At 38.3% G+C, this 26,399-nt stretch overlaps 1 protein-coding gene across 1 annotated transcript in view; it reads right to left on the bottom strand.

Annotated features, from left to right (window-relative positions):
• Positions 1-26,399, bottom strand: part of LOC131439350 (transcription factor Ken 2) — a 180,174-nt gene that overhangs the window by 50,784 nt on the left and 102,991 nt on the right. The window contains exon 3 of the mRNA XM_058610257.1: positions 15,189-15,570. Coding sequence (XP_058466240.1) covers positions 15,189-15,198 — 10 coding nt within the window. The 5' untranslated portion in view covers positions 15,199-15,570. The remainder of the gene's footprint in view (positions 1-15,188; positions 15,571-26,399) is intronic.

Below are 26,399 nucleotides of genomic sequence, written 5' to 3'. Positions count from 1 at the left end.
ATACAGGTTGTAAAACGGAAAATTGTACATACCATAAATTCGTGCAGTTATACTAGCTAGTCGTATGAAAACGGCAAGTGAAAATGAGAAACAACTGTAATTCAATCAGTCATGAAGTAAGATTGATTGGAAACCGTTTTAATGCGGATGTAGATAAATATTTGAACGCGGACTGTCACTGAGAAAGATAGCAAAAATGGAAGGAGTAAGTGAAAAAGCCGTGCGAAATGCAATCAGGAAGTTCGGTGAGGATAACACCTTCGAGGATAAACCGAAAACGGGTCGAAAAAAGGTCCTGCTAACCCTCAGTTGGATAAACGTATACAATCAGGCCGAGAGTTCGAAAGCTGTACAATACGATTCTTGCTGGAAATTTGAACTGCATAATCATGGACGACGAAACCTACGTGAAACTCGATTACAAATCCTTGCCGGGACCACAATATTATACGGTGCGAAAAGGGCAATTGTTAAACCAGTCCGAGACATCGATTGAAGTCGAAAAATTTTGTAAGAAAGCTAAGGTCTGGCAAGCAATTTGTAGCTGCGGTGAGATTTCGAAACCACTGCTCCAATGAATAGCGAAATATACATCAAGGAATGTTTACAAAAACGACTTCTACCCATGATTCGAAGCCACAAGGATCCTGTTGTCTTCTGGCCAGATCCTGCTTCTTACCACTACTCGAAATATGTCACTTTCGTCCCAGAAGCCATGAATCCACCAAATTGCCCACAACTTCGACAAATTGAGGAATTTTGGGCATTAACGAAGGCACATCTCAGGAAACATGTCTCGGCAGCCGAAACCATTCAACAATTCGAAAAAGATTGGAAAAAAGTGTCAAAACTTGTCACCAAGAAGTCTGTACGGAATTTAATGAGAAACGTTTGCAAAAGGGGTGTGAAGGAGGTGTACAATGGCTAAGTAGCAAATGTTGAGAATAATATTCTCTTGTTGTAGTCTAATATTATCAGTATATCAAATAAAATTTGAATATCTAACACTTGTGAATTATTTACAGCGAAATCAAAGTGCGTTCATACTTTCTGGGATAGTCTTTATATCAATGAACCGGAAGTCGCCATCTTGAATTCCTAAACGACCCAACGTAGTTACGCTTCGAAAATATCGATATGGTAAGTGTTTTGATGGAATATCATTAAACCGAAAGTCGTAATCTTGGATTTTGGAACGACCTTAAACATTGTTTTCCAGCCTCCATTCTTCAGATCCGTTCCGAAAATACTCAAATTGTTTTCCAGTTTTCAATGAATATCAATAAAACGACATTCGCCATCTTGAATTTCAAAAATACCTCAAACCTCATTTTCCGGAATCCACTCTTTAAACCCTTCCAAACATACCCATTTTATAGTAGTCTCCATGGATTGAGCTGGAATTAATTAATTGTATTAAGAATAGGTTTTTAATTTGATTTTCGATTAATTTTCATATTGTTAAAAAAAGGTTTTTTTTCAGTGTATATGTTTTTGAAGTGCTCAATCGATTTCTTGGAGCATCTTCTGCAACACCTTTTTTTCTATCAATAACAATAGTTTTTCGAGTTACAACGATTTGAGGAAATTAAAAAGTACTTGCTTCTTAAAGAGGGGGTGGGGAGTGTAAGGGATAAACAGTTTCGGAAAACATTTTTTATACATTTTCTTGTAGATGTTAAACTAATATTACGTCAAAAATCAGTGTAAGTTACTAGAAATAAGAGAAAAAGTGAATGCCAAATTTTTCGAAGTCCGTGAACACGATCCTGCAAAATCTACTGAACCGATTCTTTTCGAACTTGGAACATACTTTCTTGATAGAAAGTGCCTCTACGTTTTTGAAATTTTACCAATTTCATATTGTGGTAGTTTTTCACCTCAAAATTTGCGAAAAATTTAGCGTAAGATCGTGTTTTTTTGCTTAAACATGCCACGAACTGTTAAAAAATCAAAATAATAACTTGAGAACGACGGAGGGGGGGGGGGGTGAAATAACCCGTACTTTAAGTAAATTTGCAAACATTTTTGATTTCAGATAATTCTACGCCGAGTTATCGTGTTCGCGCGCGCAACGTGATTCTCAAAAGAGGTTTTGGGGAATGCTCTGGTACCGCCTTATTTTTCAATATTTATATGCAAAAATTTAACTCAATATGATGCTTTAAAATGTAAAAAAAGTTTGAATAAATTTGCTTAAGTCGTTTTTCCGTAAAAATTACAAAAAAAAATCAAATTTTGTTTCTAATTATACTTTACTACCCCCTTAAATCAATCTTTGGTCTACGACAAACCCTGTTAAAAACTCTAGATAGTATAAGTTCTGATTGGGATAATCTTTTTTATCGATAATTTTTAACCTTTAATGAAAGGTTATACCATTTTGGTAATTAAAATGTAAATTGATCCGCGTTAATCGTATTACTTTACAAAAACTGCAATTTATTCACCAGTGCTGAGAAAAAAACAAACCTTCTCCGGCACAAACGATAACACAAAAATACCTGAAATTACGTCGGTACATGGGTGACCTAATACTCCACCAAAAACATAATACAGCATACAGCATAAAAGCCTTTTCCGAAAAGCCACTGGATCAACCTGGCTCTTCGGTCAACTAGCCACGGTCTGCCCTATTGGTCAGTAGTCCGCAGTATCCAGTATGATCACCGTCAGAGCTAATAAAAGTCATTTTCATTAACTTACTCCCAGCTTCGCTTGCAAATTATTAGAACGATATGCATGTCCAGTCAACGAAATAAGCGGAGCAGTAGTTTCAAAATGGTGTTCTTTCTTTCATTTGCCCTTTCCGTCACTTTCGGTTTTCAGTGAAAATCGCATGCTGTACAGTGTCGATATTCAACCAAAACTTTAAGAATCGATAATGACAGAAAATGATTCACAATGTTCTTCAACTGTTGGTAATTTGCTCGATTTATCATATTTTAGACACTCTTTACAATATATCGGTGAAAGAATGAGACTTGAAATTCTACTAATTCTCCCTGCATACGTTAGTTTTGGTTCGTCTTGTCATAGAGGAACGAGCGACGGTGGCATTGATACTCTCTTTTTTGCAATGAGAGACGAACATGCCTCGCCCGGTTTCGTTTGTTTTGGTTGCGGTCATTTACGACTGAGAGAGTGAAAAAACGAATATGAGGCTGTTGGATTTGATTCTTTCAGCTCTGGTCACCGTTTCACTTGAGAGCACATTTCAAGGGAATTGAAAGCGTGGAAAAGGTGTTTTCTACGCTACACTTTACGTCTGTTACCTTGGTCCGATCCAGTTCATCTTCCTTCCTACGAGAAACGTTGTCGACTTGTTCAACTGCTGCCAACACTGGAAAGCAGAAGAAAAACCTTGCGGGTTTTTACCGGTTTTGAGAATACCATTTATGAAATGAGTTCAAATATATCCACCGTTAGGGATATTTCTCGTTGCGTTACTTATTGGTTTTATTCAAAATTTTCTTTCGATATTTCCTGTGCTCTTGCCATTTTCAAAATTTTGAACAGAGTTTTAAAGCAGTAATTCTAAAGCTATGATCAGACTAGCCAGTTTATCTGTCACAGTTTATCTGCCACATACAAGCAATGTTCCGGCAGTTTATATTTGGTCTGGCAATGTGATCACACTATTCACAGTTAAATGACTGCAACAGTCAAGTTTGACTGCCGACAGTCAATACTTTGACAGTTGTTATGTTTGACTGTGACAGACTTTTTGAGCATGTCTGTATTGTGATTACATTGATCAGACAAATAAAACTGGTTACAGACTTATATATAGGGAGTGGGTTGTTTATTGCAGTTTTTCTGCACAAAGTAATCACATTGGAAGAAAGTTTGTGGGGCAGAGAACTTTTCACGAAATATTGCATTATGATAAAATATCGATCTGGTCTCACAAACGGAAGTTCGTTGCGTTGCTACTTGGTGTGTTGTGTTTGGAAGCAATTAAAAAAGGAATATATATGTGCTCCGGTTTTTTTTTACCTTTTTTATTAATAGCAAAAATAGGTATAAATTAGCTAGTAGCTAAAAATTATTTATTAATCAAGTATGAAGTGAGTGTGTTTTTGTTAAAATGAAACGTTTATTTTGAATGAGAAAATTAAAAAAAAAAATTAGTCGAAATAGTGACCATCTTTCTGGCAATTTGTGGATACCTCTAGAATCAGACATCCCATTTTCGACTTCTTCGTAGGAATTGAAATGGTGCAAAGTCAATGCGTGGCTATTCGATAAAAACAAATGGTAGTCATTTCATTTAAATTCATATTTGTTATCCCTCCTTTGTTTATCTCTGAATGATTTACATTTCAAGTGATTCTATAATAAAATATTTCATCTTTGTTACATTACTTTGGTTGTTCTGTTTCTTATTTCCTATCTGTATCTGGGTTTTCACTGATTTAGTGTCATTTGATATAAATAGTATTTGGAAATGAATGAATACGACGATGAGGGAGAAGCTCCCAGTAAAGTGCTTTGATTGTTTCCTTCCTGAACTTTGAAACTGATTTTTATTTGACTCTGCAGTATTTTTCTTCAAATGCAAACATAATTCTAATGCTTTGCCCAAATCATCTCTTTCTAATACAAAATTCGACAATTTTTAAATGGTGAAAATATACGACGTTGTTAGTTTTGAGACTATGATATATATTTGATATGTTTAGCAGATGTCATCACAACAACAAATATTGAGATTCTTTCACATCATATGTTCATTATCTACACGTTTGTGTCTTAACGCTCACATCATAAGGGTATGTCTGCTATTACTAAAAAATCCAGAGTGGCACCGAGATCAAAAGCGTGAAAAAATATGTTTCGCAATTGTTAAGTATTTTTCACGCAACAAATACATTTTCAATAAATTGTAAATGGAGTGGTAGATTCAAAAATCAAATGCAATGGAAATCGATAGAATCATCCTACCTCCGTAAATATGACAATTAAAGAGTTGAAATTTGGGAAGGTTGTCTCCAGTCCAAGCTCTTTCAAATATGGTATGAATTCGCTTTGGGGCAGAGTTCAGATTTTGACAGATCCACAATTTTATTACCAAACGCTTTGTAATCAATTCAATTATCGAACTAATGAACGAACGGTAAGCTATTGGAAATTCGGTAAATATTTACAAACTCTAGAACACAATTTCAAATAAGTACATTATCTGTTACCGTTCAGCATTTTTTAATTTGGAGTAGTTAATATTTTTTTTATTATTTCATTATTTATTTTTTCATAATTCTCGGTTGATTTTTCCTTAGAGCGTATAAGCAAGAGACAGTTTCTCTTTAATCACTCTCTCTTTCGATTATTGTGATGTGATTAAAAAGATTTTCTTTGATATCACTATTCTGTTTAAAACTCGCAAGTATCGGGTATCATCTCATGCAAAGAGTTGAGTGATAAACGTGGAAACCGCTTGGTAATTAATAGAAGAGAAAGTAAACAAAGAGAAACTGTCACTTGCTTATACGCCCTTTTGAAAAATTAATCGAGAATTATTTCATCCAAGTACAAAGCAAAACGTTCCAGTACTATGCTTCTGGAGATCCATTGCACTCAATCGTGAAGGGGGAGCTCGGAAAATTCAGTAGTAATTTCTATTTAGAATTCTACGAAATATGCGATAAGCTTCATTATTTTGACCGAAAATGACGACATTGACAACGCGGTTCGGTCACAAACGAATTTGCAGACATGACAGTCACGTTCTTCTTTTGGCACACATCTACGGTCCTCCGTGAAACTGGCACCAATGGTGAGAAATTGGTTGCACTGCTGAGTTCCCATCATACATTCATAATGCAAATGTCAAACCGTGAGAACCCTTTCGATTCGGTAGCTCATTTGTATATATTGAGATTTTATGGCACACTTTGGTTGAAATGATAACAATGCAATTAATCTCGCGCTCCACCCAGCGGAGAGTGCGGTCATTTCAGAAGGTACCGGATTCGAACCACATTTTTTTAAAATATTTATAAGCACGTACATGTCTTTATTATTTATCTTTGGTTCGGTGAGAAGTTAGTACACGTGGTTGAGAGAGTCTAATACTGTTTAATCGATTTCGATCGATTTTAAGTACTTTTTTTGTAAACTAAACAATATTTGTGTATAGAACTAAAGAGCCGCAGCATCATATCCAAAGAACCTTGGGCTATCCTGATTCCCGGCTTCCTGTTCCTGAAATAGTGGTCATATACTCAAAAATGGAACACACTCACTTTTCGTAGAGGTCGCTTGAGCGATATTCACAAATTTATGTTCAAATAAAAGGCAAAAACTCCTGAGCTTCTGAGCTTTGCGCGGATGCAAGTGTTCAAAATTTCATTTTTGCCATTTCTAAAATAATAAGTATTTAAAATTTAAACCGTCGTTTAAAGTACGATGGCCGAATAATATAAAATCTTATAGAATGTACTAAAATCAATACAGTTTGTAAGTCATGTTAACAGACGGTCATACGAACCGACTTCATTTACACCGGTTGCAGAAGTACCTGCAATAGCAAAACAGTTTCATTTTGTTGGTTGTTGGTTGTGCTAATTGATTTTTTAGCAATAAAAATTATCTCGAAGCATACCACATATATTAGAATGTGAGAATATGAGTAATACGAGAAAGTCATCAATACACCAGTAGGTGGATTAAAACAGGTTTTTTATTACTATCTGGTTTCTACACATTATAAAAACCACGTGTACTCACTTCTCACACTGGTGCTGGAACGTTTTGCTTTGTGTTTGGACGAAATAAACAAGTTTTTGGTTGTCATAGAATCTGTGGCAGACAACTTCTGCACAACAGTTTCAGAAACAGTCAAATTTGTCTGTACAGTCATCAACTGTTTGTCTGTCGACTATGATCACACTGTGATTACATTGTCACAGATAATCTGCACACTATGACTGCATACAGATGGACAGTCAAGCCGATTTTGACTGCCTGCAGACAACTGCGAACCGATTACACTATGATACAGTCAAACTGCACAAGTTTGTGCAGATAAACTGGCTAATGTAATCGTACCTTAATGAAAATCCTGTCAAACTGTATAAACTGATGTTAGGTTGGTTGCAATTTAAATCAGGTCAACTTCGATGTCATTGGAGCACATTTTCGAGTGTCGGTACATCGAATCTGAGCTCAAAAAAATAGTTGTTGCGCTTCAGTAGTATTACTTGTCACAATGTTCATATAATAATATTTCGACAGAATCAATAAATGATAGTTTAAATAAATCATCCATAAATTTGTTACCACACAAATACGTACAGTGTTCTACAATGATTTGAAAACGAAATTAAATGGATTAGGAATCGTACGATCACAAGACACTTTAGTCCAGTGTATGAGACATTTTATTTTATTCAACTCAGACAGCAGAATGCGTATTTCCCCTAACATAAATTCCATATTCCATATACCTCCTTATTATCTAATTGTGCACACAAAGTTATACTAGAAATTCGTTGAAATTGCCAATTGCAATTAAATTATTCAACTCTTCGTTTGAAGTGGGTTCAACAGTTATCCAGCACTATTGCAGTTGGACCGTTAAAAAATATGCAGTGTTGCAATCGAATTAGTTCTATTAGTCGGCCAGTTAAAATCAAGTGAAGTGGTCATTTTTCTACGTATGAAATCAATTCCAGTTTGAACCCCATGATTTATGATCCAAACCCGTGCTCCGCCTGCTAATCATGCTCGGCAAACTGGGAAAAAAACAAGCTGCTGTGTACAAAGTGCATGTGAAAAGTCCGGCCGTTTGGATTTCGCGCTATCCAAATCTAGTCTCGAAAACCTTCCACTCGACTCCCACCTGCCTAAAACATCAATTAAAATGCAAAACTGATTGTATTCATTAATCAAGTCTGTACTAATCATCAGCAACAGGTCCGCGCACAAGTTGTCGCTATGAGAGTGGCGTCAAGATTTCTATCGAGTCTATTCCTCCTCGCTCGAGCCACTTTTCCTGGGTGTAATCGTTTTTCATAACAAATCACTCTAAATGCACTTGTTGTTTCTGCTGCCACCTCTAACTTCTTGCTGGAGCAGTTGCAAACGAACACAATCCCGCCCCCCCTCACACACACCCATGTACAAAAACAGCCAAGTTAATCCATTCACTCGGCTAGAATGAGTAATTAGATGCAAAAAGGCACAAAACAAGCCGCATTACGAAGTCCCCCGTTTCCGCTGAAACACCGCCACCACGATCCCAAGCCTGGGCAAATCTCGCACTCTCTGGTACATGGAAGTGAATGGAAATGAGTAATTCTATATCTTACTTTTTCATCTTTTCCCCCCACCGAGCTAAAACGAATCTCGGTGCCGGTCCGCACACCAACCACCAACCGAACCATTCGGGCCCCCCTCTCCAAGATGAGTGTACCCGGCAAACGCGGGGCTGGGAAATTGAGGAAATACACGACGTAAATGAAATAACGAATTCAAAGCAAACCCGTACCCAGCCTGGTAGTGTGTACTTTCGAAATTGTTGCCGTCAGCAGCTTCTTTCCACACCACCGCACCACCTATTACCTAGAATCTATTACCCCCTGACGAACCCAATGGCGTCAATTTCCTTTCACTTATCCGGGGCGTTGCGCGACGAGCCGAAACTCTTCCCACTTTGCGATGTTTCGCGAAATGCTTACGAATCAAGATAAGTTCACGTTTTCCCGCTTCCCGTAGCTGATCTGTCGTCATCCAGCCTCGGGCATCGTTGTCGCTTATTTATTGTTATATAACACACTTCTCCTCCGGTTGTTATTACACGATTGACCTTGATCTTGGCTGCTGATGCTGAATGTAATCATTTCCACTCTCGACGGAGAAACCGACTTTCCGAGATTGTAATGAACCGCGGCTGTGGGAGCCACAACCCCCTTCTCCGGGCGGCGGCGGCAGGTGGCTCGTTTCATCCCCCCCCCCGTGAAAGTGTGGAATGGGAAAAAGGGGCAGCAACAACATTAAAGTACACGTGTTTGCAATATCACCCGGATGTACCAAACCCTTGGGTATCGCGCGGGACGATACGGATACGCTTGGCTCGGAACAATGTTGAGTTGATTTGTGTTTGGATCTGTCATTGGTGTTGATGGGACATGTCGGATCAATCTTGATTGGTTGTAGCTTCTGAAACTGTGATTTTTGCTTTGGGTGAACCGGTTGGAACGAACATACCGAGACAGATGTGATTCTTGTGAAAACTCCTGCGGTGTATCAAGTGGTCAGGAAAGGTATACCAGAACATACTCAGAGAAAAATTTTAGGTTCGGCTAGAATATACGAGCAGTAGATAATAGGCACTGATCTTGCGATCTTGTGTATTATAAGGATCATTTCTGACACGAAATTGCGTTTATTTTTAATATCAATTTTAATATTTAATATAATTGAATCTAGTAGTTCACAAAAGTATGCTTCAGCGCTTCCATCACATATTCGGCAATTTTTCTCAAATCTAAGTAATCATAAATAATATATTCGAACTTGATCTAAGGTCATTCTATTTAGTAATTAGTCCATCCATATCCGATAATATTGAGCGGTAATGAGTTTTCTCGTTTACATCACTTATACACCGTAACGTATCAAGGCTCTGGGCATGATTCAGAAAGAAGGAAACTGGGTGCCGTACGAGTTGAAACCTCCTCCAACAAGACAATGCTCGGCCTCACGTCGCGAAAGTGGTCAAAAAGTACCTGAAAACGCTGAAATGGGAAGTCTTGCCCCACCCTCCGTATTTCCCAGATGTCGCCCCTTGTGACTTCCACCTATTCCGTTCGATGGCACACAGCCTGGCAGATCAACATTTTCAATCCTTCGAAGAGTTGGAAAAATGGATTGCTTCATGAATAGCGTCAAAAGAGGACTCCTTTTTTCGAGCCGGGCTCCGAAAATTGCCGGAAAGATGGAAGAAATTTGTCGCTAGCTAGACGGACAATACTTTGAATAATACACCTGTAAGCACTTTTTCGTAATAAAGCTTTTAATTTTGGAAAAAACGGCTGATGCAAAGTTGTACACCTGATACGTTTTTTGGGTTTTGATTCGTGAAAAACCTTAACGTTTTCTGGGATTTAGTTCGTAAAAAAAGTTTACGTTATTTGGAATTTACTTCGAGAAAAAAGTATTGTGTAATGAATAAGGAAACCCTCAATCACATGGCTATATTCGGAACGGATGTGAAGAGAAAATGATACTGGGGGTCATTTCAAAACCTAAGATGGCGACTTCCGGTTCATTGAAATTCCATGAAAACCCTTACAATATGGATATTTTCGAAACAGGTTTGATGAGTAGATGTCGGAAAACAATGTTTGAGGTGGTTCTGAATTCCAAGATGGCGACTTCCGGTTTATTAATATTTCTTGAAAACCCTTTCATTATGGATGTTTTCGAAACGGATTTGATGTGTAGGTATCGAGAAACGCCATTTGAGGTCGATCTGAAATCTAAGATGACAACTTCCGGTTTACTGATAATCTTTGAAAACTTATACAATGTAAGTAAGGATTTTCAAGAAATGTCGATATACCGGAAGCCGCCAGCATCTAATCATTGAATCCGGTCTAAAAGTATCCCAATTATAAGAGTTTTCAAAAAATATCGATGTCACCTTGAATTTCGAAACGACCCCAAACATAATTTTCCGGCTTCTGCTAATCAAATCCGTTCCGAGCATACCCATATTGTAAGAGTTTTCAAGGAATTTCGATAAACCGAGAGTCGCCGTATTGAATTTCGGAAGGAACTCAAATTTTTGTTATATCCGTTCCGAAAATACCCATATTCAAGGTAAAGAATGTCCCAGAAACGCCACCAAAAACCGCTGCCATTTCGCAATGATTCAAAATCTGTCAATTTTAATGGCTGCGTCCTGTTGTTTACACTCTTCTCTAACCACTTGTGCAGTTGTTTATTCGTTTTCATTAGTTCGTTTCGAAATGTGTGGACTTTCAGCAAAATAACGTCGAAAAATTGGGTACAAATGGTGCACAGAACTCGGGCTGTCACTGAGAAACATAGAAAAAATGGAAGGAGTAAGTGAAAAAGCCGTGCGAAATGCAATCAGAAAGTTCGGTGAGGATAACACCTTTGAGGATAAACCGAAAACGGGTCGAAAAAAAGGTCCTGCTAATCCTCAGTTGGATAAACGTATACTGAAGGCGTTCGAGCAAAAGAAGGAGGTTTCAGTTCGGGATGTGACCAAAAAAGTGGGCACTTCGAAGTCAAATGTTCTTCGTGCTAAAGAACGTTTGAATCTTCGAACCTATAAAAAGCACAAACAACCAAAACGTAGTCCGAAACAAGAAGCATCAATCAGGCCGAGGGTTCGAAAGCTGTACAATACGATTCTTGCTGGAAATTTGAACTGCATAATCATGGACGACGAAACCTACGTGAAACTCGATTACAAATCCTTGCCGGGACCACAATATTATACGGTGCGAGAAGGGCAAGTGTTAAACCAGTCCGAGACATCGATTGAAGTCGAAAATTTTTGGTATGAAAGCTATGGTCTGGCAAGCAATTTGTAGCTGCGGTAAGATTTTGAAACCCTTCATCACCACTGCTTCAATGAACAGCGAAATATACATCAAGGAATGTTTACAAAAACGACTTCTACCCATGATTCGAAGCCACAAGGATCCTGTTGTCTTCTGGCCAGATCTGGCTTCTTACCACTACCCGAAATCAACGGTAGAATGGTATACTACCAAAAATGTCACTTTAGTCCCAAAAGACATGAATCCACCAAATTGCCCACAACTTCGACCAATTGAGGAATTTTGGGCATTAACGAAGGCACATCTTAGGAAACATGTCTCGGCAGCCGAAACCATTCAACAATTTGAAAAAGATTGGAAAAAAGTGTCAAAACTTATCGCCAAGAAGTCTGTACGGAATTTAATGAGGAACGTTTGCAAGAAGGTGCGCCAGCTAGTCTACAATGGCTAAGTAGCAAATGTTGAGAATAATATTCTGTTGTTGTAGTCTAATATTATCAGTATATCGAATAAAATTTGAATATCTAACACTTGTGAATTATTTACAGCGAAATCAAAGTGCGTCCATACTTTCTGGGACAGTCTTTACAATTATGAGTTTTCAACATTATTCGCTTGATAAAAAACATGTGTTCTCACAATAAATAAATAAAAATATATTGGAGAAAAAAAATTGTTTTAGGTTATCAAAATGCTTGAATTTAAAAAAAGCGATGTACTGTTCTTGCTATTTTTTTAGTTGTTTGTAAACTGTGTGTTCTTGCACCGAAAAAAAAACGGATTAAACAGAACGAGATTTTCGCATGTATCTTTAACGATTCGATTTTTGGCTTGAGTTCGAAAAACCCGTTCTAAGCCATCTAGTGGTGTTAGTTTTTCTTTCACTTGGCTTCTCCAATATATATTTCCGCTCAGTCATTGCAAAAACTGAACATAGTCATGGCGGCTTTACGTCAAACTGAAAATTAATAAATCGTTAAAAACAATTGCGGTTTGATTTTCCGTAACAATCTGCTTCTGGTAGGAAAGGGCAGACAATCAATACAACCTTCATATAGGGGTCTGTCGCTGACGATGTCCAGCCAGCGACTGGCACCATTAAGAAGGTGACAAGCGATTATAAATACACTCTCCTACTCAATGCTTGATCGGAGAAATAGGTATAAAGCGAGAGGACTAGTGTTTGATGAACAGAGAAGATGTTTGGATGTGAGATATCGGTCGGGTGAGACGGCCAGGATGTAGACCATGTTCGATGTACGTTGCTACTGTGTCTGTTTCGAGTTTTGCAGTGGCTAAAACAAGATCAGAGTGGCGAAATGGTAGCGCGTATGCACGGAATGCATAAGAACGCAGGTTCGAGTCCTGTCTCTGAGCGTATCTTTTTCTAAAAAATTCATCTTTTCTGTTAGTTTTTCTTTCACTTGGCTTCTCCAATATATATTTCCGCTCAGTCATTGCAAAAACTGAACATAGTCATGGCGGCTTTACGTCAAACTAAAAATTAATAAATCGTTAAAAACAATTGCGGTTTGATTTTCCGTAACAATCTGCTTCTGGTAGGAAAGGGCAGACAATCAATACAACCTTCATATAGGGGTCTGTCGCTGACGATGTCCAGCCAGCGACTGGCACCATTAAGAAGGTGACAAGCGATTATAAATACACTCTCCTACTCAATGCTTGATCGGAGAAATAGGTATAAAGCGAGAGGACTAGTGTTTGATGAACAGAGAAGATGTTTGGATGTGAGATATCGGTCGGGTGAGACGGCCAGGATGTAGACCATGTTCGATGTACGTTGCTACTGTGTCTGTTTCGAGTTTTGCAGTGGCTAAAACAAGATCAGAGTGGCGAAATGGTAGCGCGTATGCACGGAATGCATAAGAACGCAGGTTCGAGTCCTGTCTCTGAGCGTATCTTTTTCCAAAAAATTCATCTTTTCTGTTAGTTTTTCTTTCACTTGGCTTCTCCAATATATATTTCCGCTCAGTCATTGCAAAACTAACCCATCACGCTATGTCCGTCCCATTTGGAGAATTTTCTTTCGCTCACTAGCTTTTATGAATCAATCGTGACTAAAACCGACATATTGGATATTATTCTCTAAATGTGAGGTTGAAAATCATCCGCGCATTGTTAACAGTAGGACATTGGCATTTCCACTTCTGCCATCCGATACGTTTCTATTGGGTTAAGTGATGGCCTCTCTCGATATTCTGATTTATTATTCACAAAATTGAAAGAGTACATTGAACTTCTACTGAACACAAGTGGTGTGGATTTGGTTTATATCATCCGGTGGTATAACACAAGTGGTATGAGATTGTATATTACATCAGGCAACTGGTTGCCTAACAACAAACAGTGTGCTAGTGGAAGTAACAAGATCTTTTTTTTTTGTCACTAACTTTTTCGTTCCCCTTTCCCTGTTTTTTCACCATCTCGATGGCAACTAATTAGATCTCTGTCGTTTTCAAACATTTTGTTCCCACACCCCTTTTTTTACCCCGTTTCCCACAATATTTACTTCTTTTTTTCATTCTCTTCCGTAACATCACCATCAACGGAAGACCGCTCCAGTCAATGACCAGCATGCGGGCCACCCGCCGGGCCTTCGTAGCCTGGGGGTGTTTCCCGCGGACCCTCACGGACCGAAGAATGCGGCCAACATAGAAAATTACCATCGCCATCTGTAATCATCTCATCCTAAATTCAATTCACCGGCCACTACCGATCGCCAGATACTATATTACATAATGATACTACTCTAGTTTTAAGTTAGACGATAATTAAGATTAGTAAATACCCTTGGCATCTTAGAGCTTAAGCAGTGTGCCTTAATATTATATTATATTATTGAATAAAAAAAAAGAACAGTGTGCTAGAAACTTACTTCAAATTACCAGAGAATGACAAAACTAGTTTTATAACTTCTGTTCTGGGAAAAAAATTCAGTCTTTTTACCTAAACGAACAGAATAAAAAATTGGTTTGAAATTAATTTATGTTTACAACTTTTTAACCTGAATGAACTGAACTCTCTAAAATTTAAGATCCTTCAGAATTATTACAATTGCCATTTTGACTTCTTATTTTTTTTCATTTGATTAAAAACATTTTCAGATGAAGAAAACAAGTAAACTAATGACGCATTCCAAAGCGATTGCTCAGTCGTGTGCAGCTTGGGTGAAAACATAAATCCAGTTGCATCTTTATTGAAGCGGTCCTTCGCTGCTACTAAGTACAGCCATTAAATGGAAGCCTTCATTTCCTCTCCCCAATCACGAACAGAGTAATCAAAACATCACGATTCGAAAGTACGAGGTTCTCATAAATGGAGAATTACGTCATCACCTCTTACTGCCGATTACCGCATTCCGGTCTTGGTGTTTTCTCACCGAGTCAGTAGCGGCCCTGCTGGTTCCTTCCGTTCTTTACACTGTCTTATTAGTGCAGAATAATAATAATACAAAAATGAAATATTCAAATTGACAACTCAGTTCCCCTCGGGAACCTTATCCCGGATCGGACTCCAAACATTAATAATGCAACAGCGATCGAGATGCAAATGCGGGGGCTCCCTCCCCATCATTTGGGTTACATTCCAACCAAATCGCGACAAAGAATATGATTAATTACCTACCTCCAAGCATTTACACGGTCGCGGTTTGCGTACTGCCCTCAACTGCCAACTGCCAAGTGTCCAAGAAATCGAGCACGGAAAATGATTGCTCGAACGACGGAGGCGGAAGATGCTGACGCTGACGCCAGGGGTGGGGGGTGAGATCTGTGTTTTCTAGTTTGTAGTTAGTGTAGCTGCCAGTCGTGGATTTGAATGGGGAAGGTTTGGCGGTACTTCTTGTGTTCTGGCTGTGTTGGCCACCACCACCGGCAAGATGTTTGCTTGGGGAATGTTCCTACGAAATGCCGCAACAGTGCAGGGTTGCCAGCGATGGATGTCCGGATAGGGCGCTGAATCGACGGGTCCTAGGAAATGGCCAACGTGGATGTGATGCACAGGGACACTGTAATTAGAGAGGAAAAACGCAAGAGACACAGATTAATTGTAATTATCAATCGGCACTGAACGGCTGCCGTAGAATTTCTGATGTTTGGAATGAATATTTTTCTCATGATAATGTGTTCTGTTCGCTACCAATCGATGGTGCGAGGATGGGAGATGAAAATGGTGAGGAGGCTGCTCGAAACAACATTTCCCCGGGTATGGTTTGTTTCTACAATCGTGCATATGATCTAGCCGATCACGTTGCAGTTGAAAGTTTGCAGGTAGATCCTGGCTTTGAAAGGGAACAAATGCTATGAAGTGATGATATCGTGTTGCAACGTGTGCCACAGCGCATATTCAATCAGAATTGTGCTTATTGGACTTTAATACCGATCAAGTCACCTGGAATAACTTCAAGATAGAATAAGATTCGCTCGAGCATTTCTGTACTTTACACTGCAAAAAATTATTAAATTTCCAGATGACGAATATCGACATATGACACTGAATTTTACAAGAATAACTGAATTCTATGTCAAATTTATCCAGCTCTTCACACAGACGCGTAAATTTTGCACTTAAAAATATATCAGAATACATGAACAATGTGTGAAATCAATAGCAAAAATGTGTCGTAAATTTATGCAATTTATCCCAATTGTGTGAAAGGCAGAATTTCTGTATATCAAAAATGACCCAACCATTAAACATTAAATATTATCACTCATTTCGGTAGGATTCAAAATAATCATCCAGAATGAGAGATGAAAAATGAATCCGAACTGTCATTTCCCAGCGGGTGACGGACAGAGATGAGTCGATGAATGTGTAAAGTTGTAAATATTACTTGCGATGTGCACAGTATGAATTTTTTTTGTTTCAATTATAGAGGTTTTAACCTTAATATCATTCGTCTCTTCGAGCTTGAATAACATTCTGGCCTTATGAGTGGGGTTGCAAATCAAGCCCAGGCGGGCTGCATGAAGGACATCGACTTACCCACCACGCTATACCCCGTCCCTCAGAATTGACATTACTTACTTTACTATGGGGAGTCTTTCCAAAATTTACCCTGAAGGAAACTGGGTAGAACTTAATCGTAAATATCTCTCTTGTGCTTAAAGACTGACCCAGAAAGTATGGACGCAACCAAAAACCGCTGCTATTTCGCAATGGTTCAGAATCTGTCAATTTTTAGGCTGCGTCCTGTTGTTTACACTCTTCTCTAACCACTTGTGCAGTTGTTTATTCGTATTCATTAGTTTGTTTCGAAATGAGTGAACTTTCAGCAAAATAACGTCGAAAAATTATGTACAAATGGTGCACAGAACTCGGGCTGTCACTGAGAAAGATAGCAAAAATGGAAGGAGTAAGTGAAAAAGTCGTGCGAAATGCAATCTGGAAGATCGGTGAGGATAAACCGAAAACGGGTCAAAAAAAAAGGTCCTGCTAACCCTCAGTTGGATAAACGTATACTGAAGGCGTTCGAGCAAAAGAAGGAGGTCTCAGTTCGGGATGTGGCCAAAAAAGAGGGCACTTCGAAGTCAAATGTTTTTCGTGCTAAAGAACGTTTGAATCTTCGAACCTATAAGAAGCAGAAACAACCAAAACGTAGTCCGAAACAAGAAGCATCGATCAGGCCGAGGGTTCGAAAGCTGTACAATACGATTCTTGCTGGAAAATTGAACTGCATAATCATGTACGACGAAACCTACGTAAAACTCGATTACAAATCCTTGCCGGGACCACAATATTATACGGTGCGAGAAGGACAAGTGTTAAACCAGTCCGAGACATCGATTGAAGTCGAAAAATTTGGTAAGAAAGCTATGGTCTGGCAAGTAATTTGTAGCTGCGGTAAGATTTTGAAACCCTTCATCATCACTGCTTCAATGAACAGCGAAATATACATCACGGAATGTTTACAAAAACGACTTCTACCCATGATTCGAAGCCACAAGGATCCTGTTGTCTTCTGGCGAGATCTTGCTTCTTGCCACTACTCGAAATCAACGGTAGAATGGTATACTACCAAAAATTTCACTTTCGTCCCAAAAGACATGAATCCACCAAATTGCCCACAACTTCGACCAATTGAGGAATATTGGGCATTAACGAAGTCACATCTTAGGAAACATGTCTCGGCAGCCGAAACCATAAAACAGTTCGAAAAAGATTGAAAAAAATGGTCAAAACTTGCCGCCAAGAAGTCTGTACGAAATTTAATGAGGAACGTTCGCAAGAAGGTGCGCCAGCTAGTCTACAATGGCTAAGTAGCAAATGTTGAGAATAATATTCTGTTGTTGTAGTCTAATATTATCAGTATATCGAATGAAATTTGAATATCTAACACTTGTGAATTATTTACAGCGAAATCAAAGTGCGTCCATACTTTCTGGGACAGTCTTTAACTCAACATAAACCACTAGGCGTACGAAAAGTTAATGCTTATTGCAAAACACTTTTTTTCTATTCCACCGAAATGTAATGTCTAAACTGACGTCTCGGGCGACATCAGTTTTGACTTGTTAGTCGTACAGGGTATGTGCCCCTAGCATAAATTTAGGGGTACAAAATAAGCTTTATACCTTTTATTATAAATATAAACAATAGGTGTAGAATTCGCTCAAACTTTAGACAAATTTTCCGAGGCCCGGAGGGTCGAGTGCCATATACCAATCGATTCACCTCGACGAACTGTGCAAATGTCCGGGTGTGTATAACTGGACCGATTTTAGTCAAACCAGTCACAAATGACAGGTCTCCCCGTCGTCCTGAACGCTATTGAATGGTTTTGAGATCGGATGTTTGTTTTTTGAGTTATACGAAGTTTTATGTTTTTATTTTGGCAATGTCTGTCACAGTTGACCTTGAAAACAGAATATGTTTTAAGACGCTGAACCTTAAGGCCTGTTCCGAGGTGGTTTTGGATGACAAAGTTCTGCTACAGATCTTATCACAGTAGGTCAATTTTCTGTATGTAGTACCACGAGTACATACCGCACTCAATAGTCATACGAAGGTCACCTTAAGTCAAGTGATTATATAAAATATCTGTTTTCCAGAGAATTCTTGGATGCTCATCCCCATTATTAAGATTCTTCGAAACTAAACCAATCAATAATGTATCTTTCACATAATTCAAGTCCCTGAAGCATGTCGGATTGATTTGTACACTGAAACCTCAATTTAATGTACGTGAACTTAGTTTACGAAAACTTTTTTTACGCGATGATCGCGTAAAAAAAGTTTTTGCATAATGATAGAAATTTTCATTTATACGTATACAAAACAATCCAACATGCTTCAGTGAATTGAATTTTATAAAATGTACATTACGGAATTGTTTGGTTATTTGGAATATAGGTCTTGAGGTCTACCAACGAAACCGATGACATTAGTGAGCAGAGATGTCTATCTCCTCTGTGTGACGAAGAGCAAGCAAAATTTCTCCCCTCACACTGACAACTTCAACGAGAGCTCTTCTCTTTCACATTTATACACCACTGTTGTGTAAAGTGTACACGCATCATGAGTGCGTTTGTTTATTTCCTTTTACCTCTTCCACTGAATCGCACCAAAGTGCTAGAGCATTAGCTAATAAATTCTCTGAGGTGGATGCAGATACTTTCACAGAGGTGTACACGCCGGTGAGCACTCTGCTGTATGGTTTTCGTAGATGAAGCGTGGACACGCAAAATCAGCAAAATAAAACAATTTATCGTAAAATTTTCGGTTTTCCTTGCAAATTTTTCATAGCAAGGCCAGATCTACTCTCTATTAATTGAAGGTCACAGAAGTGTTTGCTCACCATCACGCGCCAGTGGTCACTTGGGTGTATTTAGACGAGAGCGCGTGTGAGCGATTCATGCGAAGAAAATGTGTTTCACTCGCGCCAGCTGCTTTAACCACAAGCACACACTCAAATGCTGTCTATTCGACACTGAGAAGAAGTGCGCTTTCCTCTTTGTGCGGTGCTTCGTTTTTTGCATCCTCGGTGTGGCAAAAATCTGACTCTAGCGTGTATAACTCTGGTGAAATGCCATCTCTGTTAGTGAGTTTCTTTTTTTGTGGTCCATACTCGTGGTATCACATTCAATCAATTGAATCATTGTGATCAGTTATGAGATAGTGATTGTTCTTTCAAAAACTACTTGGAGTATAAGTCTTAAAATCTACCAGCGGAATCAAGTGAACTATCAAAATCCTTGTACTCTGTTCATGTTCTTGATACCACATTTAAATTATTTACTTATTGTTAATATTCTAGATCATCCAAAAACTATCTAGAGATCCGGCCTTAAGATATACCAACATAGCAAACTGCGATAACGAACTTATTGATCACGGTCTATATTCGTGATTCCATTTAGAATTAAGAAGTTTATCGTATATTCTCTGGGTCACCCAAAAAAATGTACCAGCCTGCGTTAATGAACGTCCTCGGCCCATGCCCGTGATACCATACATGCAAAAAATAGGCCTATTGTGAATGATCTATGCCATCCAAAAACTATCTGCGGTTCAGATTGTAAGATCTATCAGAATAACAAAGTGCATTGAAAAACTTAATCTTCATACTCCATACTCGCGAATCACTGAAGTCCTTGGATGACTGAAGATATTCCTGAAACATGTCAGAATAGACAAGTAAGCAATATGTAACTCAATGACTATGAACAGCATTGAAAAGTTATTCATAAACTCGTGAAACAGATTACTCGTGAAGATCTTAAGACCTGTTGTCACTGATGTGCTTGGATGACTGCGAACTGTCCTGGACCAGATCAAAATAGTCAAGTAGGCACTATATAGCTCCACGACTATGAACAGCTTAGAATATTTATTCATAGGCTGCTGATTGCTCGTGAAGATCTTAAGACCTGTTTTTACTGAAGGTCTTGGACTACTCAGAACCTGGAGATACCTGGAAGAGCTATAAATAGACAAGTAAGCAATGGGTATGGGCATTTTAATTTGCTCTTATATATTACAGCAAAAATTCCTCTAAATACTAAAATTTTAAAAAAAGTTTAGAAAATAGTTTTGAAGATTTCTGTTGCATAATATTACTACATTGATATACTACATTTGAATTTAAGTTAGTGAAAATCTATTCAATTAAAGCTTGCTTCATTTAGAATTGGAACAAACTTTTGCTCATATTGTGGCGCTCCTGGTGGACGGATTTGGTAGTTTTTGGCGCCCACTTGTCGGGAATTTTGTCAGCTTCACGTATGATTTTGGACATTCCGCAAATCGACTGTGAACAATCAACATGGAAGCCGAAAGAAGGGGAAAAATTGTGTACAGTTATTTGGAAAATCCATTGTGGTCTGCATCTAGGCTTACTAAACAGCTGAAATTGTCCAGAAATACCGTATGGCGCGTTATCAATCGGTATAAGGAAACATTGACGACGATTCGGAAGCCTCAAGCCAATCGTTGGATTGGAACTGTCGACCGGAAACTGCGTGGTAAGATTTTGAAGACGATTAAGAGGAATCCTAATCTGTCGGACCGTGATTTGGCCAGAAAATTCGGTACTGCCCGTAGTACCGTGAGGAGAACTCGACTCCGGGAACTCGGGCAAAATTACGATTCTAGATATAAGCAAAATGAGTCATGATTTGGGGAAAATCGTATATTTTCATGTTATGATAATACACCATGATTAAAAGTTCTGGGATCATGATCCATTAGAGCTGATTTCGATGAAATTTAAGCGTAACGCACTTGACGTTCTTGGGTATAACTTCAGGCGTGTTTCTGCTACGATGGTAGTCATTGCAACATAAATTCAGGCGTTATGTTTTAAAATATGAAGGTTTCGAATATGAATTAAATCAAATGATGCGATGAACGTATTTTTTACGCGATTTTAACTAATGTCTCAAATGATATACATTTGAATTGCAAAACAGTGAAAAGCACGACGAATGTCTGTTAATCTGAATCATTACAAATTAAAATATGTTTTCTGAAAAACGACGACGCCTAAAATAACGTGTTTACTTGCGTTCAGTTTTGATTTTGTGTTTCAGAAAACACTTTAACAAACTGCATGCAAAAACACGTGTGAATCAAACCTCTTAAAACAAACTCTATGTCGAATTCTTGCAGATACCGCGGAACGATTTTTCTTTATTTTTTTTTTTCAAAAAATCGTTTGCCAAATCGTCTTATTTAAAATATTTATTTAAAATCTTTATGTTGTCAAGTCTCTATCAGTTGTTGGATGGAACAACACAATTATGAAAGGAATATACCTCAGTATGAAATAAATATCTTCAGTAGCTCTTGATTCTCACTGTCTGCTTCTTGCCTTACCATTACTCTATTAAGCAATCTATCACATCTCTTGAGGAAGAGGGTTCAAAGTGATATCCGGGAAGAAAATCGGAGTTACGAGCTCTGAAAGATACTGATGCATTTCTCAAGTAACGCATTTTCGGATTATGATTAATTTTCATGGGAAAAGACTTATTGCTCATGGTTTCATGGCAAGTTAGAATGATTAATGTCATGATTATTTAATCATAACAGCAGTAACGGATTTCTTTCCGTGAAGGAATCAAGTCGTATTGAGCCAAATCGGACTATAAAACAGAATGGTGTGGTCAAAATTCGTGCTCGGAAACTATATGACCAGGTGCTGACCAAATTCGACGGGTGTCTTCTGATGGACGATGAAACCTAAGTCAAGGCTGACTTCGGGCAAATCCCAGGTAAACAATTTTACTTGGAAACGGCTCGGGGGGATGTTCCAGCCAAATTTAAATTTGTTTTTGCCGACAAATTTGCAAGAAAACTTATGATTTGGCAGTGCATTTGCAGCCGTGGCAAAAAAACGAAAGTTTTCGTTACAAATAAGACAATGACATCGGAACTATACCAAAAATAGTGTCTCCAAAAACGAATTTTGCCGTTCATTCGATCCCACGACCATCCCGTAATGTTTTGGCCAGATTTGGCAAGCTGTCATTACAGCAAAGTCGTTCAAGAATGGTATGCAGAGAAAAGGGTCCAGTTTGTTCCGAAAAACCTTAAGCCACCCAACTGCCCCCAGTTCCGCCCTATTGACTGGGCAATCATGAAGAGGAGACTCAAGGCAAAGGGAAAGGTTGTCAAAGACATCAATCAGATGACGACCTGGTGGAATAAGATAGCTAAAACGATGGACGAAGAAGGTGTGCGCCGCCTAAAAGGAAATATTCAAGAATTGTATAAAAAAAGATCTTGAATTCAATAATAAATAACTGAAATACAGGCAATTGTCTTTGTTCCAATTCTATCTGAAGCAAGCCTTATATGTTAGCAAATAAAGTGAGCTCTATTTTATCACATTTGATTACTATTGTCGGTACTTCTGGAAAACTGAATATCGGCATAGTTCATACATCCATTAACTAATGTGACCTTAATTTTTTTCAATAATTCTCTACGACGGTTTGAATTTTGGCAAAAAAATGTGTCGGACTTGGATAAAGTTCAGTAAATCATTTATGGGACTATCAATCCTTTGTTTGGTTACAAACTATCATGATCTGCAAACTAGAGAAATTCACTAGCCAATATAAAGAGGTAGCTTATGAAAAAAATATTCTTGAAATTGACATTTTTACACTAAGCAGCCTACCTCCGGAACCAGGGGTTTGATCCAAATAAATTGGAATATTCTTATGGCAATCTGAAGGCCTTTCATTTGAATCTAAGTTTGTGAAGCCATCTCAGAGAAAAGTGAAAAGTGACAATATTTGTCACACACACAGACATTTGCTCAGTTCGTCGAGGCATAAGTTAAAATTGTTAACTGATGATGCAAATTGTTGCTTTCGTTTGGTATGTAGAATTTGAGTCGAAGAAAAAAATACAGTAAAAGGATACTAGATTTCGATTTTATTCGTTTCGAAATAGTCCTCGGATAAACAACGCATTCGATATTGATGGAATGAAAGCTATTACCAATGATTTTCGTGGCTTTTATCATGAACCACATTCATGATTTCGTGGGACAACAAATTTGATTCTAGAAAAGGTCATCCGTTTCGAAACACTGCTCGTGTATGACATATGACGAGACTTTTCTAATTCCAAGATTCTACGAATCTTGGAACACTATCAATCCCTATGGACTTACTATCTGAGGATACTAAGTTTCCCACCGCAATCAATCTGACATCTGAAAACTGAGGCAAGCGACTGACTAAGGGATAGAATGTGATACAGAAGAGATACAGCGCCACAACTCTGACACACAGCGGTAATTATTTCATCAAGATTCAATTTCCTTACAATCAAAACAAGCGGCACGATTTTCGTTGTTTCTCGTATCGTTCATTTTTTTCCTCGTTCACTGCTATGGAATACGAATGACGACGGAATCCAAAGCCAACAACGGCAGCAGCCGCAGCTCGGCGCAATTACTATCATTACGATCGTTTTGGAGATCCCTCCGCGGTGGTGGTGCTTCAGGCGTCCTAACAGTTGGTGAGTGGGTGCTCGCGGTCGGTCGCAGGGAGGGACAGAAGGGCAACCGACAGTGTTGTCCTTGGATGGATCTCTGGTAACCCTCGATACCTTCTCCCACTTGCCGGTGTTTTTGTGAGAGCAAAAAAAAAAACAATCAACGTGGAAGCAGAACAGATGTGTCAGGCAACATTAATTTCGTCGAATGGCGAATGTTTTATGGCGAATGTCGAATGATTTACCCCGCGTACCGTTTGACTTCGAGATGCTGTTTGCGACGAGCGGGAAATCATGGACGACCGTCGGCGTCGTGCTGTCATACGGAGTGATCGCTGTTTGCCGGCTGCATGCCCGGTGGATGAGACTGATGATATATTCCTTCCAGAGGATTGTAGAAATCGGGTGGGGAGTGCATACGGTGCAGCGAAGGTTAGATTCCAGCGTATCTCTATGTTAGCTACCAGAGGCGTAGTGAGCATTTCTGTCGTCCGAGGCGAACTCAAAAATAGTCGCCCCCCGTCAATTTTTTCACCAAACAACATGAAGACGAACTCACATTATTTCATTTTTATGTAAGTAACATTTTCAATGTTGGTAAATACTTGTAGCTTTCTTGAGTGTTACATCATAAATCTCGTATTGAAACTGTAAACTGCCCAAAACTTTTGAAAATCATTACAAGATCATATTGCAGCCACGCGGGCAGTTCTTCATAAGATTTATAAAGCAAAATAAAGCACCAGTGTAAACCTGCGTTAAATCTATTCCTATCTATTAAATGCATAAATAAAAATAAGAATTAAAGCTAAAAAAAATTGTTTCTGATGTGGATCACATCTTTGTTGTCTAGAATAGGGGTGCAAATCAAGTCAAGGAAAAATACACGTAGAAATGTGGTCAGGTTTTAAACACTTACAGCTCAGTCAATTTTGCATCAATTATTAATATTATTTCGCCATTTGATTGGAAATAGTTCTAAGTTCGATTTGAATGTATCAAGACACGTATGTTCAATTATGTATGATTGGAATTTTTATTAATAGCTACCAGTGTCATATTTTGTCTGCTAAAAATCTCCGGCATACCGGATTTCCCTGCCATAGACGACGGTTGAAGGAGTAAGCGATATATCAAAGGGAAAGCATCGCTCTGATTGGTCAATCGATGCAAAAGCGAAGCTGTTGGAAGCACACGAATCTATAAATAGAAGCGAAATTATAGCTAACGTTTCAATCTTATACGTAGCATGCTAGAGGTAGGTTGTTGCTAGACAGCAAGAAAAAAAAGTGCCATAAAACGATTTGGATCTTTAATTGGTTTGCTTTGATCTTGTGTCATGCGAGTTTGGATGAAATGATTTGTTATTTCGCTTTGCAAGAATCTCAGGGTAAATTTTAAGTACTTGAAATGATTTCTAACTTAAATAAGATGAACTCGATTACAGAAATCGTTCAGTTCTCTACCATTACTAAAATAATGGTAGAGAACTGAACGCTATAAAAATAACTGCATGCATGCGAAACTTGAATACAAGCTTGGCGAAAAGAAGCTTAAATATCGGAATCCGTTACGCTCTTATGCACGTAGGTATAATTGCATATATTTGGGCTAATGATGTAATTTCGGTAATTTTGTCGGATACAAGACAAACACAAATCAAGGCAAACAGAGTCCGGGTTCGCATGTTCGATGTTGGTTCTTAATACGCTCAGATCTTTTGTTACGCGAGAGATACGCACCGCGTAACTTCTGGAATCCGCATATAAAACAGCGTAGCTTCGGAAATCCTCGTGAAAAAAGCCGCGTAACAAACGTGTTCCACATCAATAGCTCGAACAACCCCATGGGGCTGATCCTTGTAGTTTTTTTTGTGATTTATCGCCATTTTAATATAAATCAGTCACATTGTGTCAAAACTAGTGCAAGCATTCTGAAAGTGAAACATAAAAGTCAATCGTATTTTCTCCTTTTTCGTATTCTGAAATTTATTTAATGTCAATAAATGCCACAGTGAAACGAAATTTAAATCGACTCTGGAACATAGAAAATTTTATAGATTCCGAAACGAACTTTTTTTTATGCCGAATGTCTTAGAATTTGAAACTACGGGATCTATGATTTCCAAAAAATGTTTTTTTTTATAAATCCAGATCTAAAATTTCAATTAAGAGTGGTTTGAGTATTCCGAAATCGAAAAAAATATTTTTATGTCAAATGTAAAAGAATTGCATGAAACTTCGAGATCTATTGTCATCTCAAAAAAAAATTTTTTGAAAAAAATCGTCTCTGGAACTTTGAAAACTGTTTCTGATGCCACATGTCTTTGAATTGGCATAAGACGTCGGGATCTGGATCAAATTTTGCATACGGATTTTTTCG

Source organism: Malaya genurostris, chromosome 3 (assembly GCF_030247185.1).
Source record: "Malaya genurostris strain Urasoe2022 chromosome 3, Malgen_1.1, whole genome shotgun sequence".
Taxonomy (NCBI): Eukaryota; Metazoa; Arthropoda; class Insecta; order Diptera; family Culicidae; genus Malaya; species Malaya genurostris.
This window is presented reverse-complemented; position numbering and strand designations above follow the sequence as displayed.